The sequence below is a fragment of the Lepidothrix coronata genome, unplaced genomic scaffold, assembly GCF_001604755.1.
Source record: "Lepidothrix coronata isolate B3197 unplaced genomic scaffold, Lepidothrix_coronata-1.0 Scaffold62, whole genome shotgun sequence".
NCBI classification, from domain to species: Eukaryota; Metazoa; Chordata; class Aves; order Passeriformes; family Pipridae; genus Lepidothrix; species Lepidothrix coronata.
The window spans coordinates 847,179-864,330 of NW_016690242.1; the positions used below are offsets into that span (position 1 = coordinate 847,179).

A 17,152-nucleotide genomic window follows, 5' to 3' on the forward strand; every position below is an offset into this window, starting at 1 on the left:
ACGCACTGAAGGGAGAGGTTTCCCGGGATGCGAAGGGCTGCGGGCCGCTGGTAGGACTGGCAGCCCTGTGTCCCCCGGCGTGTCCGGTGCACCCACGCAGGGACAGCGGGGCTGCCGGCAGAGGTCGGGCTGGGGGAGATGAAGGGCGCCCGCGGAGGCACCGCACCCCGGCGCCTTTTCCTCCTCCTCCCTGCGGCGGGGCGGGGAGGGCGCAGGTGAATGTGCCCTTTGTCCGGCCCAGGGCCCAGCGGACCCACGGGCGGGCGCTCCTTGGGGTGGCCAGGGCCCGAAGGGAGACCCCGAGGCCGCACCGCTCCTCCGTCCCCCGGTGCGCAGCTCGGGACGGCGGACGGGACAGTGCCGGAACCCCGCCGGCGCGGAGGGGAGCGGGATGGGCGCGGAGGGCGGGGCCGAGAGGGGAGGTGGAGGCTGCGGCCGCACCCCCCCTGCCGCTCCCCTCCTCAGAGTGCGGCGGGCGCTCCGCTGCTGACCAGGGCTCGCCTTGCCGCCCGAGCCGCACCGCCGCCTGCACCGCTGCCCCCGCACCGCTGACCCGACGGACGGAGCCGAGCCGGGGCCGCCGCTGCCGCCGCCCCCTACGGCGGGAGCTCTGGCGGGAAGGAGAGGCCGGGCTGCCGGGGGCCGAGGTGGGTGAGCCCGGGGCGGCGGGGAGGGGGCGGCCGTGCCCGGAGCCGCCGGGGAGGCGGCCGAGTGCGCCCGCGTGGCCGCGCTGCCGCCGCGGCGGGTTCCGGCTCGGGCCCCGCCCGCCCCGCGGCCGGGACGGAACGGGACGGGACGGAACGGAACGGGCATCCCCGGCGGACTCGGGCTCCCCGAGAGGCAGTGCCCCCGGCGCACTCTGGCCCAGGAGAAACGCCGAGCGACGCTCTGCGGCTCCCACCTTCCTCCGGGCTTTTACTCGGTTTTCCACCGAGCTCAGCAGAATTTCTGAAGAGCGGGGAAAGTTATTGCCTCGCGTGCCGAGTGCTCACACCGTCCTGCACGATGCAGCGCGCACTTGGGAAGCCAGACAGTCATGTCATGCCCAGCACTTTCAGGCTGTCATTTCCCGATAGTGCCAAGGGAGAGAGATGCAGTCACTGTCCCGTGCTTCTTCCATCGCCTCATCCTTATTATCACAGCCTGTTTTCTTTTTTTCGTGGAGCCAGCCCTCAAACCCCTTACTCAGGAAAACTTGTCCTTGACTCGGAATGATGTTTTCTCGTGGTAATGTCTGCACAGTGGGGATCGCTGTTGGTTCTGGGTTACAATGAGGCTGTTTTATTGGTACAAAATGCAATAGCGTGCTCACAGCGTTGGAAACTTGGTTTTCTGCAGCAGGACGTCCTCTATCCTCGCTGACAGCTGTCTCCCTGAGCAGAAGGGGTCTGCACTGAGAGTGGACATAAATAAAACTGCTTTCTTTCATAACAGTTGTGACTTAGATGAGGCTATAACTGATCACCCTCTTGTCTCTCACAGCGCTCCTAATTTTTTTTTCAGATGTATTCCAAAAAGACGCATGCTCTAGATTACTTCTTTCTGGCAATTTATTTCACTGAATTCCACTGAATTATAATTCCACTGAATTATAAGTACTTTTTTAGGGTTTTCCAAAACTATTAGTGTGCTTTGTTATTGGGAAATAATTTTGTGTTAACTGGTATCAGAAGCCAAGTGGACTACCATGGTTTGGTACCTGTGTTTCCTTGCATGCATTTGCATGGCTGTAACCCATATTTCCATGGTGACCACAGGCATTCGTTCGCACACACTTTCTTTTTCTTTCCGTCTTCCACTGCATAAACTATTAATGCTGTATTTAACATTGTATTGAACATTGTATCCCAAAAGAACCAATAAATCAGCTTTTGGGATCAGCAGCTGGCCGCCTAGCTCACGGATTATTTTTTTTCACATCGTGTTGTCATTTACTTTATCCCCATCAATACAAACCTTTAGCTAGAAGCCATTACTGGACTCTTAATTTTCTAAATGAAGAGTAATGGCAGCATGAGAATTGGGTGAATGAGGCTCTCCCATACAGAGCTTCCCAATCTAAATTATGCTTTTGGACCCCTAAGAGAGTGTGGTAGCTAGAAGGTACGGCTCAAAAACAGGGTGACTGCCCTTCATATTATGAGTTCTTTAAAAAGATATCTGGAGTTCACTGTATTGGTTTTTTTTCCAGGTAAGTACATCTACTGATTTCTGTTTGCAAATTATTCTTTGTCATTGTAACAGCTACAAATTCTGTATATTGAAATATATAGAAGTAGAAATTCTTAATTAATCATGGGGCTGCGGAAGCTGAGGTTTTATGAAGATATCTGATACACCGAAACTTGTGATAAAATCACTGTGACTAGCCCTCGAAATAGGAGGAAAAAACAGAAATGCACCTTCATCAGTCCATGCTTTCTTGTGTGCAGGATATACAAACCCTCCATTAGCTGGTGTAGGAAAGGGTTAACAGCCTGACCTTCAGACAGAAGCTCTTGTTGACCCTACTCTGCAACACTTGTCTGAAAGGTTATGCCCAAAGTGAGAGCTTGCTAGCATGAGGGAAAAATCCAAAGAGAAATACTTAGGAAAACAATACTTTGGAAAGGAATACTTCAGCTTCAGGTGCCTGGTGACCTGGAAGAGAACAAACCCTCATAGCAGACAGTAGAAGACTGTAAGACTCATCTACTGAAAGAACCAGACACAGTAAAAAGGATAATTGTCAAAGTCTGATTTGTCCATATAATTTCCCAAAAGGTTTATGGGTACAAAAGAATCAGTAGTCAGAAAAACAGTTTAGTAATTCAGCTGTTCAGTAGGAAGGTACATGGAAGAGCTACCTAGTCATTGTCTTAAAGGTAGGAACAGAAGATCACTCTCTGGTGTGGCACCCTGAGCTTCCAGTGGTGTGGTGCCAGTGCCTCCCCTCCTGCAGTGTGCATCAGTGTGGTGCACGCCTGGTAAGTCCTTGTTGCAGGGTTCTTGCAGTCCTTGTAGTTATTTCACACTCTTCAAGATACTGTCTTTCCTGCTATTCTAGGATTTTCAGAAACATCTCTTTCAGTTTATCCATTCTCTTCCTTTCTTTTTTCCTGGCGTCTGATTTCTTGTAGTCCTTAATAGCTTAAAACCATTTCTACTGGTACCTGTGGGTGGTGAGGATACCTTGGAACAGCATGAGTGAAGCTCCAGCTGAGTTTCTTGACAATCCTGAGGGGAGAATATGCCTCTAAAGCTGTACAGTGACTGTCAGGTAGACCAATCCTAAACCTAAAAAATATTAGAAACAACACATTTGCAAGGGTTTCTTGTATCAGCAAGTCTCACGAACTTCCCAAAATCCATCTTCATAATGTTTTACCTGTTATTTCTGTAAGCCATTTCAAAATTATTTATTGTAATTTAAAAACTTGCAGCCTGAATTGATTAATTCATTCCATTGGTGACATGGACATTAGGCTTAAGTATTATTTTTTGTCAGTGATTGTGTTCTGTTGATTCATGCTCTCTCTTAGTCTCTGCTTAACCCAGAAGACAAGCTGAGCTTTTCCGTCCTCTTCTCAGAGGACAGACTTTCCTATCCCTAGTTTATTGTACCTTCTTCAGCAAATGTGTGGAGGAGAGGGAAGAAAACATTTTGAGGGAAAAGAGGCCTTAAAATTCCAGTAAGGCATTTCAAAACCTGTGTTTGTTTTGCAGGGAATTTCCACAATGGCGAAGAGGGAAGGTGGTAATTGTGCTATTGATCAGAATGCAAGTCAGAACATCATGCCAAGAAGAAATATAGGAAATCTTAACTACTTGGTAATGTTTCTGTAAAAAAGCAGCTCATATGTCACATAGAATATTGCAGTCTTTGATTTGATTTTGTCCAGAGACAGTGCTCCCATCACACTGGCATATCATCAGTAGTTTTAAAGGCTTGTCACAATATTGACATGAAGAGATAAAAAGATAAAGAATATCCCATTCAATTTAATCACAGTCCATGATAAAAAATACACAAAGTTTGGGACAGCTAAAAACTACATGAGGTTTGCTGCTAATTGCATTTTACCCGATGAGCCAAATTCTGTAGAAATAATTTCGGATTTTTATACAGGAATATAAAATCTATCTTTGGAGGAACCTTCATGATTGCCACATGGCATTCAGCAAGTTTTCCACCTCACATAAAAAAGTCCAGAAAAAAAATCCATTCCAGCATCCTTTGCCTCTGCAACTGCAGATGCACAGAACTAGTTCAAGCTACAACTTTCCGTTCTAACATGAACTACCTCACAGGCTGTGAAATAATGAATTAGGCTTTGCAAACTATCTCTTCAAGAAATAGGGATGTCTCTGGATAAAACTTTGGTTCAGATGTGAATCTCATTTTGTATAATTTATACCAACTTCCAGTTCTGCAATGCATAGTCTACACTCTTCTTCACAGACTAGAGAATAAAAGTTACATAGGCTACTCATTCATTGTTACAAATATATGCTCTTATCATTAGATAAACACATAGTGGCTATTCAGCTAAAAAATTCTCATAAAGACTATATACCTTTTAATTTTACAATGAGGCACTGTAGGTAAAACAGTCAGAGTTGTGGGGGGGCTATCGTCTCTAATGAGGATTTTACAGCAAGATAGCAGTGTACATATTTTATTTTCATGTTCAAACAAAACCCTTCTGTGTCATTGAAGATGAACATGAGGCTTTCACCTACTTGCCTTACTTACAAGTAGTACCCACAGATAATATTTCCTTAAAACAGACAATGCCATTTTGCTTTCTGGACATCTGGACACATCAGGCATTCTAAAACTGAACCATTGCACCATTAGTTCAGTTTTACTTTATGTTTCACAGGACCTACATGTTTATTACCTAACATATGAGTTCTCTGCCCATGGTTGGCTCTCTGTTGCATCAAGTGCAGTGTCCTGCTGTTGGTACATGGATTTTCTTTTTGTGTGTATACTGATCATGTATCTAAAACTAAGGGATATTTTTAAAATATATTATCTCAATTTAAACCAGTTTATAATATTACACTAAATTTTTTATACTAGCTTTGCTTCTTCTAAAGTCAGTGATAATTGTGCCAAGATCTGTGACCCATACTTGCTTGGCAGCAGAAAATTCAGCTTTTTAAACTGAAGTGCCTCAGCTTCACGAAGTTTCACCAAAGAGAAAACTATTACATTTGTGAAGGAGAGGAAGAAGACCACAGGACATAATGCTGGAGTTGACAGATGTGCAACTGGTCTAACATGCTGGATCCAAAACATTTCCAATTGCATCCTTTTCCCCCATTTAAATGTCATTAAATTAGCTATGACAGAATGAAATATTTTATTATCTTTAGACTCTGAACGCTGTTACTGTGCATATTATTTGTGCTACATCATTAATTCTGTAGCTGAAATTTGACATTTGAAATCCCTAACTCATATCATAAGAAGCTGAAATAATGCTTCACGTAATGTAATCGTAATGTAATCCTTCTCTTGCAGTGTAGTTAACTTCCTGGAATTAAATCTATTTTGGAATCACCACAGATAATGAAGAATGGGAAATCTATGCTAAAAGTGCCTTGCTCAAGTACTGACCATGCTGTTTGAAATAGTGCATATATTTTGTATATGGTTTCAGTGCAGTACAGTGTAAAAGCCATGATGGCAAATACTGTCATTACTGAATTTTTTAATCTTCTCTTGAACTCATTTTGTATTTGCTTTCTGTCATTTCCAGAATGTGGATATGCAAGTCACCAATCCACCAGAAGCAGCTGCACTTTTTGATTTACATCAAGCACACCATTTTGGTGAGTTTGAACACTCTTCAGAACAGCACTGCAAGCAGGATCTGTTCCCTAAGTGGCACTTGCCAATGAAGATAGCATCTGTGGTCTCATTATTAATATTTATTTATACTTCTATGAGAGATGTCATATATCCTTTTATAACCAGAAAGGAAAATGTTTTCTATAAAATTCCAATCCTTGTCATAAACAAAGTTTTACCAGTGGTTTCAATTACCCTTTTAGCACTAGTATATTTACCAGGAATATTAGCTGCTGGTTTCCAGCTGTACTTTGGCACCAAGTATAAAAGATTTCCCCAGTGGCTGGATAGATGGATGTTATCAAGGAAACAATTTGGACTTCTCAGTTTCTTCTTCGCTTCAATGCATGCCTGCTATAGCCTGTGCTATCCAATGAGAAGATCATACAGATACAAGCTGCTGAACTGGGCATTCCAGCAGGTACGATGGGCACGCAAACACCAACCCTTCTGTATTCTGAAAATCCTTGTTTGGGTCATTCAAGCAAATGGGGAAAAGCCATTTTCATTGCCTTATTTGATTTTGAAGTAGATCCCCAGAGAGCACTGTTAAGGGACAGAGCAGGACCTAGTTATTAAAGCATGTAATAGAGAGTCAAGAGTCATCACAGCTATGCCAGTGTGTATTAAGTAATTTTCTTTATTTGGTTTTTTTTTATTGTCTCTGTAAAATACACAAAGTTATAACTGCCTCACAGGAACATTTAAGTCTTTGGCACATATTAGTTTAGTGTGGATTAATCTTCTCTGGACCAATGGAATCTACCAACAAAAACTGACCACTGAACACACCATTTCTAGACATCTTTTTTGCAAAGTGAATAAACCAGCAGTGAAGTAGGGCTGAGCTAAATCTCAGTAATCTGTATTTGCCACAAACTAAATTTGTGAACACTGATTGCTTCACAATTGAACTGATCCACACTACCTTGTTAAAAAATAGAATTTCAGTGATGCTTCTGAGTCATGGGCAATAACTGGCTTGAAAAACTCTCTGATGTTCTCTGTGACTAGAGAGTTCCTAATCCTCACTAATCATAAGTATTGCAGTATAAAGAATATTCCAATATAAGGTATAGACTAGAAATGCATGTTTTTATTACCCCCAAAGTCTGATCTAGAGTTTCATTAAAAGCACAATATGATGTTAGCAGCTTTTTAAGAATTCTGTAAACAGTCAAACTAACTGTTGAAAACTCTGAAATCAGCCTTACTGGTAATCTGACTTGAAGAGATTACCAGATACTTCCATGAGATTCCAGTTTCCAAGATGCAGAAATTACCATATTTGGAGCATATTATGCCACGGTGATCACTAGCAGCATCAAAGGGCTGGTGCAAGTAGTCATAAAGAGGAGAAGCTTTGACATCAGTTTATTGAAATCACAAATGTTCAAAGTTGTATTTTTTAAAAAAATACAGCTAAGCAATTACCCTGGCAGGATACCACCATTAAGAATGCCTGCTGAATTAGCTCCCTGAAATAGTCCTGTTAATATGTTTCCTGTTGTTATAATCTCCCTGATATGGTATTTAGCCATAGATGGATTGTTTTTTGTCGAAGACAAGATTTATGCTTCTGTGAAGGCAGGTTAACAGGCCTCAGAAGCAGTCCCTCCTGGGCCACGATTCTGATGAAGTCTAAGTTCCTCTCCCTTAAAGCTCACCTTTGCTTTGCAGTTACTGTTGGAGACTTTGTCACCAGAAGTATATAGCAGTTACATTCAGAGACATTCAAACAAACCAAAATACTGTGTTTCTTGGCTTATTTCCTGAATATTGTGGTGAAAATAGTGAAATGGTATTTCACACAAATGGCCAAGTGTGCCAGTCTGTAATTTTAAATATGGTGTTCCTTTGGCAGGTCAAACAAAAAAAAGAAAATGCCTGGATTGAACACGATGTTTGGAGAATGGAGATTTATGTGTCTCTAGGAATTCTGGGACTTGCTTTGCTGGCCTTGTTGGCAATAACATCAATTCCATCTGTCAGTCACTCTTTGACTTGGAGAGAGTTCCACTACATTCAGGTGCGCATCATGTCATTACTGCACATCTTTAGCCCCATTTGTAGAACTGTGTGTTATCAGCTAAGACCATTAGGAGTTAGAAATATCAAACACAGAGGAGTTAGTGAAACGAATCTAAAAGTTTGTTCTGTACTCTTTGTTAATAGCTTTGTGAGAAATGTTCTTTCCATTTGCTATTTTGTCAGGAGAACAGGCTGTGGTGTTGAGGGTATAAAATGGGATGGAAAAGAACTCAAACCACTTTTTTCTCTCCTCTTGACTTTCTGACCAGCAGCATTTTCTCTCCAGGACCTTTCCTTAGCTCTGGTGCTGAAGGTATTTCCACAATATTCTAGGCATCTTATCTTTCAGGAATGCCCTTTCAGTGTCCTGCTGAATCGGGATTAGGTAGTATTAAACCAGTAAATGTTGTTCCCATACAGCAGGGTGTATTCTGAAAAGGAGACATCCTAGAACAGATGCATAATCAAATCCAGCCAGTCTTGAGTTTGCTACCGCTGTGCTTGTTTCCTTCATCCAAGGTTTGCTCTTAATTCTCTTATAGCATATGCAGTAATTATCAGGGGTGTTTCTGCTGACATCAGTATGATCACACTAGAGTTAAGCAAGTGTTCAATTAGGCCCCTGAACACCAAAGCCTGAAAATACAATAACCTACTAAGTACCTGGCATTTGGAAATTTGATTTAAATTTTAAAAGTCGATCTGAAGTGTCTGCAATTAGTAGATTTGATATTCTGCACACTCTTTGAAGTCCATCATTTGTAAGAGAAGTTTTCTAGTGTACGGAGAATATGGACAGGTGAGGAGGGAGTTTTCAAATGCGCGACTCCTTTCAGTATTGAAAGACTATGGTGAAGAAACCCAGAAGAGTAACCCTACTGTGTTAGACTTGTTTTATAAACAAATAACTTTTATATTCGAAAATCAGATTCTGTACAGTGAGTAGTTTTTGACTTCACTGATGAATACAAGATTGTTAAGTGACAAGAAACTCAAAATTACTAGTAACTCCAGCTTAAAATTTCCTTTACTCCTGAATTTGGTAGACAACCTAAGCCAAATTTATCACTGTATGTGAAATGAAAGACTTGAGTTTCCTGTAGCTGTGCAATTGCTTGTGTCATAGTACTAGACTTAGTAGTTTGTGATTTTAATTTAGCTTAAATCAATTAAGCCCTTTATATATCTGCTTTTGAACTCAGAATAATTTATCACCAAAATAAAGTAATTTAGGATACACATGACATCTATAAATTGAAATACTGAGAATTGACCCTTTTTCAGGAATAGCCTGTTATCTCCTCTGTATATTAGCTAAATATCATAGCAATACTTGAAAAATGGGCCTCCTCTATTTTCTTTTACAGTGGCATAGAGGGGTACAGTTGGATTCTTGAATTATAGTTCTTACATTTTAGTTCAAAGCCAATGGTCTCTTTTCTTTAACTTGCATGTTGTTGGTTGTAGCCCTTCCTGATTTCCATACTTGCTTAGCAGAGTACTCTTTTTGCCAAGTTGGGAAAAAATAAATAGCTTACTGTTTTCTTTCTCTTTTTCAGAGCAAGATGGGATATGTAGCTTTGCTCCTATGCACCGTTCACGCACTGGTGTTTGCTTGGAATAAGTGGGTCGATGTTAACCAATTTATCTGGTATACACCACCTTCATTTATGATAGCAGTTTTTCTTCCTATTGTAGTTCTGCTTTGTAAATGTATACTGCTCCTCCCATGTTTTAGGAAGAGGATAAGAAAGATTAGATGTGGTTGGGAAGCTAACACACAAACCAATCAAACCAGCATGACTTCCAGACTGTAGATCAAATATGAATATTTCCTATGTATGTATGTAAATATGCTCAAGGCCATGAAATATTCACTCATGAGCTCTTGTTTTCACATTTTCTATAGATGTTTCTTTTTAACTTTTCATTTTGACTTCAGGAGTATGGCATACTTGATGCAATTTTGACTTTTTCTAAGACAGAAGATGGAAACATTTATTTTACACTTTAATCTGTGTTTTGGTATTTGATCATTTCTTTCTTCTGACTCACTGCTTCTAAAATCCAAGGGTTTCATTGTCTCAATCCTAATTCTTTTGTAGGCAAAAACAAACATAAATCATTGCTCCAGATGACCACACAAAGTAAAAAAATTATTACAGCACAGAACCCAGGAATGCTTTCTGCTTCACGTGTTCCTTTGTTAAATCTCAGTATTATAATGGGACAAAAACCATTCCCCCTTATCACCTGCATCCTATGTTACAGTCTCCAGAATGGGGACCTTGGCACATGAGCCAGACAGAAACTGTGTATTCCCTCCAGGTCTTGAACTTAGACAATTGGGCAAGCAGAATTGCAGGGAACTTTACAAGGTAAATATATCCTGAGGCTTGGGCACAGTTTAAAAAAAGAGTTTTTAAACTCAGATCTCCCTCTTATGCAGGACTAGGTGTGTCTCTGTTTACTTGAAACCATAAAACATTTCCCATTTTTTATTCCATGAACACGTTCTTTTGTGTTTGATGCTGGAAATTTTCCATGCTTTTGACCTAATCCTGCAGCCCATGACACGTGCTAAACTTTATTCACACAAATTATTCCAGTGGGATAACTCAGGTCAGGTAAATGTGTTTTACTGTTTACTCTAGGGCCAGCACAATTGTGTGACTAGAAGAAAAACATTAAAAATAGACATTTGAACCTTGCCATTGATTTGGTGAGATTTCCATGTAAAATGGCTTCCAAATGCATTTGCTTTTGCAGAAATTTTCATAATAACTTTAATAAGCTCATTAAACCTCACTTTCCTTATGTTACATTGGTCTGGCTGAATTTTTAAATGAATAATTAATTTGTTAGTATCTGTTTTAAAATATGTTATTCAGTAGTAATTATTTTCAGCCATCATCAGGAACATTTCTGCCAGTCTCCCTGAAGGAGCTGACTACGATGTGGACTGTTGCTGCCACCTATTGCTGGAATCATCTGACTGAGAATTGTAATTGGTAATGGCTCTGGTATTAAAACAAACAGGAAAACAATGTATGCCTAATATATGGTGCTAATGATTCTGTTGTACCTTTGTGGACTTTTACACTGAGAATAAATAACAAATTAAATAGCTACAGGGATATTACATTTTGCATTTCCCTGGTTATTACAAGTTGATTATTGCAACTTAAAAGTTGGCCTTATTTGCACATAATGTAGCACTGCAAAAATAAGTGGGGACATGGTGGCCTGTATAATATAGAGTGAAATGAGTGGCATTGTGTATCAAACCAGTAATGCATGACAGAGGCAAAAACTCTAAAATACAGGAAGCTAGTCTGCAATGTTAGTCTAAGAAATTTCTAACAGAACAGGAAAAATGTGGTTCTCAATGCCTTTGCATTTACATTTCTATAAATGAGCTAAATCAAATCTTTTATAAGTCATAAGCTCTATGCACTTGTTACAGAAGGTAGTGTAAGCTAGCATAACTTTATTCATTTCATTCAGTTCATTTCAAGATCATCACATACTATACAAACTGACCTTTTACGGTCACCGTTCAGCTGGGGACATTAAGCACACTTCAGACTTTTCTCTCCAGCATTGTCCAGGAACAAACACAGAAGTGTCTTCTATCAGCTGAAATTTGCATACAGCCTACAAAAGCTATTCTGAAAATCACACATGACATCCAAACATTCAAGCATGTTTTTCCCTACTGATTGTTTCAAGTAGGAGCCGGGTTTTCTGTGTCACATCTAGCTATTTCTCTAGAAACTACCACTGAATGCATATAGCCAGAACGTGAAACCTCTTATCAAGCCTCTTCCCTGCTTTGTAAGTCTTTAGTAAACTACTTCTGAGTAACTCACTTCCCAGTCTGCAGGCTGCCCAGGAAAGTGGTTGAGGCACCATCCCTAAAGGTATTTAAAAGATACGTACATGTGGCACTTAGGGACATGGTTTAGTGGTGGGCTTGGCAGTGTTAGATTTGTGGTTAGACTCGATGATCTTAAAGGTCTTTTCCAACCTAAGTGATTCTATGATTCTATTTTCAAGCTTTTAAGGCATTCAGATACAACAGTGAGGGAGGAGGGTCATGTAGGGTTTATAAAAGGCTACAGAAGAAAATGCCATTGACAGTATTTAATTTCTCCCTTTGTAACAGACATGATTTAGTTCAACACTAATTAAACTAAATGCATATGTATCTTTTAATTTATGTTTATGTACCTATTTCAGAATTCAGTGTATTAATATGCCTATATCTACTATAATACATTAAATCAACGTGTGTGCACATTTTAGGCACTTATTTGTATAACACTAATTACTTCTATAAATCTCTGCATCAATAAATGCTTCAATGTATGCTGTATCTGTCATTGTGTCATATACATCCTGTGTATAAAGGTAAAAAGGCACAGTAGACTCTAGAAAAGCTGCTGATATGAACAATAAAAATGGCCTCAGTCAAGGAGAACCATTCTCTCCATACTGGTGAAGAGCCTGGAGCCTCCAAAGGAAAGAAGAAAACAGAATCTGTCACTCTAGCAGAAGTGGTTTTGCAATGCCTCTACAAGGCCTGCAAAGTACTTCTTTCAGTTGTTACGTATCTCCAGTATATTTAAGTGAGAGACAAAGAATTCAAACTCTGGAGATACACTCATAAATTGTTGAAGGGGTTTGAGGAATTTTATGCCAAGTTCACTTGAGGTAGTCATATCCAGAATACTATTCCCAAGAAGTGATACCAACAGTCAGTGGTCAGGAGGCTAAAGCCAGGGCTGTGCTGGCTATGATTTAATGCAAATTCCTGTTGACAGCAGCATTTACTGCAAGCTGTCCTTCCCTTTGGCCACTCTTCTCTGTTCTCAGTTCTGCAAGTCTTTAGGGATGTGAAGTTCATCAGACCAAGGCATTGGATCCAGTCAAAAAGTAACGGAGAAAAAAGAATGATTCAGCCAGATCCATTCACAAGTCTGATTCACCTGACAGTCATGCACATATGTCAGCAGGGAGGATGGGAAGAGGAATGGCGTAAAGAGGCAGTGTAACTGAAACCAGCTTAAAATGCATCGTTCCAAGTGCTCCTAAAAGTCAAGACTTAGGTTACTTCATTCTATTTCAGTAGCAAGAATATTTCATTGGTTCACTTATTGGTCATGTCCTTAGTTTTCCATGAATCAGTGGGCAAAAATGTGTTCTAGAAATTGTCATCAAAAACCGTATAAAACTGACTGACCTCTACGTGACTGTGGGCTTTGTGGTTTCATTTGTAGAGATAATCTCACGTCTCCACATCTTTTCTCCTACATCCATGGTTTCTAGTACTGTCCCTCGATAACATAAAATGTTATGTTAACCATTTTTGAAATTCAAACTGCTTTCTTTTAAGCTGATTTTCTTTAAATGACATTAAATGAATAATTTAAAAGAACAAAACAAAACAAAAAGACCAGTTTTTGAAAACATGCTGAATCCACCTCTAGAGAATGTAAGCTGCTGTAGTCACTGTGTCTGACAATGGCTGACCAATGCCACTGATTTTTTTCGGTAGTGACAGGAGTTCTTGATCCTATCAGCATGCTCTGTTGTTGATGGCAAAATTATTCCTTTTGGTGAGACTTTGGACTCCTTAAAACAAGTCTCATTGAATTCAGTTGCATCAGGGTTCAATTTATGCATCGTTTGACCTTTTCTGTAGATTGAATGTAACATTTGAATGGGTGTAGTGAGGTTAATTTATTAAGTAGGCATAATAAATTTTCAGATATTTTCAAATGAAAATATATAAAACCAATCACTGGACAAAATTCTATAAACATAAAAAAGACCACAGCTACTTCCAATAAAGATGATGCAGCAGAAGATAGTTGGTTTGTCTTTTTTTGTTTCTTTTTATGTATATTTCATCTTCAGAGCATGAAAGTGTATTGCTGGGATAAATATGCTATGTCTTTGACCTAGTTAAAGCTGTGTAGTCTCTGTGGGACTGGTAGAATACTACCACTGCTACTGATAGAAGTATTTAGTCCTTAAATTTTATCCGTTGGGCTCACTATTTAATAAGTAGTGAGACAAGTGTGGGGTTTTTTTGAACTGGACAGTCAAATTTGTAGTTTGCAGTCAAGTGCAGTCTTTATACACATGCTTATACTGGTTTTTTTAATGTCCTTTACTGAAAAAGAATTTTCCATGTGAATATCTCCATTACTTGTAATGCTGAGAAGTATCTTATTGCTGGACTTAAGGAATGGCCACATAACTATCTCTAACTGGCCACATAACCATCTGTAATTATTTCTCTGCCTTTTTTTTTCAGTCATGTGGAATTGCGTTTCTCTCTTGTCTGTACCTGTGCATGTACCAGAATAATTTTTGAACAGTGCATCTCATTAATTCAAAAATGTTCTAAATGTTCTAACAGAAAATCCTTAAAAAGAAAATAAACAAGAAGATGGAATTGGAAAAACATAAGCCATTTGCAAGGCTCCTCAAGCATCTCCGTAATGATTTAGGAGTCTAAAAATTGTTTGATGTTACCCATAATTAAAATAATGACTTTTTCTTGTGACTTCTAATTTGCAATCAACTTAGTACATTCACAAGGATATGAACATCCTAAATTATTTATTCCCAGATAATTAATGACAGACAATAGAGTATTCTGGGGCAGAGGCAGGTTGGGACTATGAAGCTGTGCAAAGAGGCATCAACATGGAATTGGAAGGAACAGGACAATAGGAGATCTGGAAAAAAGAAGAAAGGAGACATTACAAGTACTCAGATTTTCTTATGAAAGGAAAAATTAAAGGAGCCCAATGTTAAAGGGGAAAAATAAGTCAATGGAGGATACTGAGTGAGATTACTGAACATCATCAAGTTCGTAGGGAACAGAAATTGTTAATCAGGGAGATGGGTAAAATGGAGGACAACTGAATGACAGGTGGAAGAGTCTGAAAAAACTGAAGTGAATACTCAAAACAGAGGGGATGGGAGGGTTGGTTTTCTACATGGAGTAGGGAAATGGAAAGAACAAATACAAAGAGCTCAAGTGTGTGCAGAATTTGACCTGCAGAACCTATTATGCTGCAACCTCTTCTCCAATCCTGAAATACTATTTGAGGCATTCTGAAGAAGCCTGTTCAAAATCCACTGAAATGTATGTACACCAGCAAGGTTATAAGAGGTTTAGCGACTTGAAGGAATTATTCTTTGAGATGCAGCTCTATGATTTTATCATGGATGAGGAACAGACTGCTTCTGAAGCTTGGGAAACAAGTCATAGATATTGCTCCACTTTTCATAATGATCCATATAGAAACTGAGTTATTTTCAAATAACAACAGACATTGCTGTTTTACTTCCTGGTAAAGTCTACATCATGCTAATGTAAGACACAATGAAGCTAACCCACTCTTAAACCTTACTTATGCAAAAGAGGGAACCAACTGAAATCAGAATTAAATGGTGCATTACTAATTCTTAAGAACTTCAGTTTTGTCCTTGTTCTGATATCACTATTCTACTGCAAATATTTAATCCTCACCATTTAGTTCTTCCAGAGGCAAATTTCCCAGTGAAACCAATGGGACTTTTACTCAGCTATTCAGAGACAGATTTGTCCCTGCAGTCACATAAATACTTCAGGTCTGCTTTCTCCTTGACACAATTATCAATAAATTGTTCACATTCTCCAGTGTTTGGGATGGACTCTATTCTGCCATGAACCTGCCATCAAGACAGTCTTATCAAGGGAACAGCAATAAAATTTATTACCATTTCTCTATTACCACAACCTGGCCTGGAGCACTCCATATCACAACACAGCAGCTGAGCCATGAAATCTCCTCCTCATCAACTCCCCAGCTTTATTCAGCCCTGTTTTAATACCCTTGCTTAGTTATTTCTAAGTACCTCCCAGAAAACTCTTCCATATAATTTTCTTACACCTTTCTGACACCAAGCTGCTAAAAGAATAAGGTGATGGGGAATACCAATGGCAAGGAAGAGAAAAATGAAGTACATTGGGTAAGTGGGAATGAGATACACTTAGATCCTAGAATGAGGTGAGAGTGGGTGGGTGAACGAAACAGGGGGAAACTGTGGGCCTACAGAACGTTTAGGAGTTGGAAGGGCAATATCATGTATTGACTGGCCCTTTTAATGCTCTCTTCCCTCTGTTTTCATATTCTTATCCAATCTGATCCACCTTGATCCCTCCCTTTTCCCACCTTTGGTCCTTTCCCTAAACATCCCACAGTAAGTCCTACACATTCTTAAATAATAATTTTCAGACAATTATTTTCTCTTTGCACGCTATACCAAGTTCCACATGCCTTTAGAAAAACACCTTTTCAATTCACATTACCTTTCAGGGGAAACAGTTTCTTCCCTTGATAACCTTGATGCGTTTTGCCCCAGGGACAATGATCTGGTCATTCCCCTTGGATGGTATCGGCAGTAGGCAATTTGGTTTCATTTTCATTGATTAGCTTGCTGGGGTTCCTTTGCCTGTTATTGCTCCTCTGACCCTCCTTAGATCTTTGTGTTTGCCACGATTAGCTTTTGATCATTTAACCCTACAATACAGAGAAGAGCTTCTCACATGATCAGGGTATGGAGCAGCTGCTTTACAGTAAGAGACTAAAAAGGTGGAAGTTCTTCAAATGAGAGGAGAGAAGGTGGAAGGTAACAAAATCAAGGTTTATAAAATATTGAGGAAAGTGTCCAAGATAAACACAGAATTGTTATTCACCAAATCCCCATTATTAGGAATAGAGAGGATTCAATGGAACTAGAAGGAGATCAGTTTACAATTGATTAAGAAAGTGCATCTTTCTTCAGACACACAAATTCTGGAGCTTGCTGCCACGAAGGGCTGTGGAGGCAAACAACATCAGCAAGTTCAAAAGGAGGTTAGACAAACCCAGAAACAACAGCCCCCAAAGCAACACCAAAGGGCTTTGCAAGTGTGTACCCTATGACATCACTAGGGTAAATATGGATTTGGAGGAGAGTACAAAATACAGTTGCCAGGCTTGCACACTCTCCTTGAACAGCATTTTGTTTTGCTGCTCTTGAACATGTATTACTGGGTTAGACAGGCTAGTGGTCTAGCCAAGTATGGTGTTTCTTATGTTCCCTTACCTCAAGAGGAAATCTCTCAGACTAACATACTCCTCCCAGTTTTATGGCTGGAAAACAAATATGTTGGGAATGACAACTTAAATCCTAAAGAAAAGACTATTGCCTTCATATTGAAAAAACTGCTTA

The 17,152-nt window shown here is 40.0% G+C and overlaps 1 protein-coding gene across 1 annotated transcript; it reads left to right on the plus strand.

Annotated features, from left to right (window-relative positions):
- The first annotated feature begins 611 nt into the window (after positions 1 to 611).
- STEAP1 (STEAP family member 1) lies at positions 612 to 11,379 on the plus strand. The gene is made up of 5 exons (XM_017817793.1): positions 612 to 647; positions 3,706 to 3,810; positions 5,751 to 6,263; positions 7,707 to 7,871; positions 9,433 to 11,379. The coding sequence occupies exons 2-5, from the start codon at positions 3,718 to 3,720 to the stop codon at positions 9,688 to 9,690; spliced, it is 1,029 nt and encodes a 342-aa protein (XP_017673282.1). The 5' UTR covers positions 612 to 647; positions 3,706 to 3,717; the 3' UTR covers positions 9,691 to 11,379.
- Positions 11,380 to 17,152: the final 5,773 nt, after the last annotated feature.

Coding starts and splice junctions, on each gene's coding strand:
- STEAP1 (XM_017817793.1), top strand. CDS start 3,718: ATGGCGAAGAGGGAAGGTGGTAATTGTGCTATTGATCAGAATGCAAGT. Junction 3,811..5,750: donor TAGGAAATCTTAACTACTTG/GTAATGTTTCTG, acceptor TGTCATTTCCAG/AATGTGGATATGCAAGTCAC. Junction 6,264..7,706: donor TGAACTGGGCATTCCAGCAG/GTACGATGGGCA, acceptor TTCCTTTGGCAG/GTCAAACAAAAAAAAGAAAA.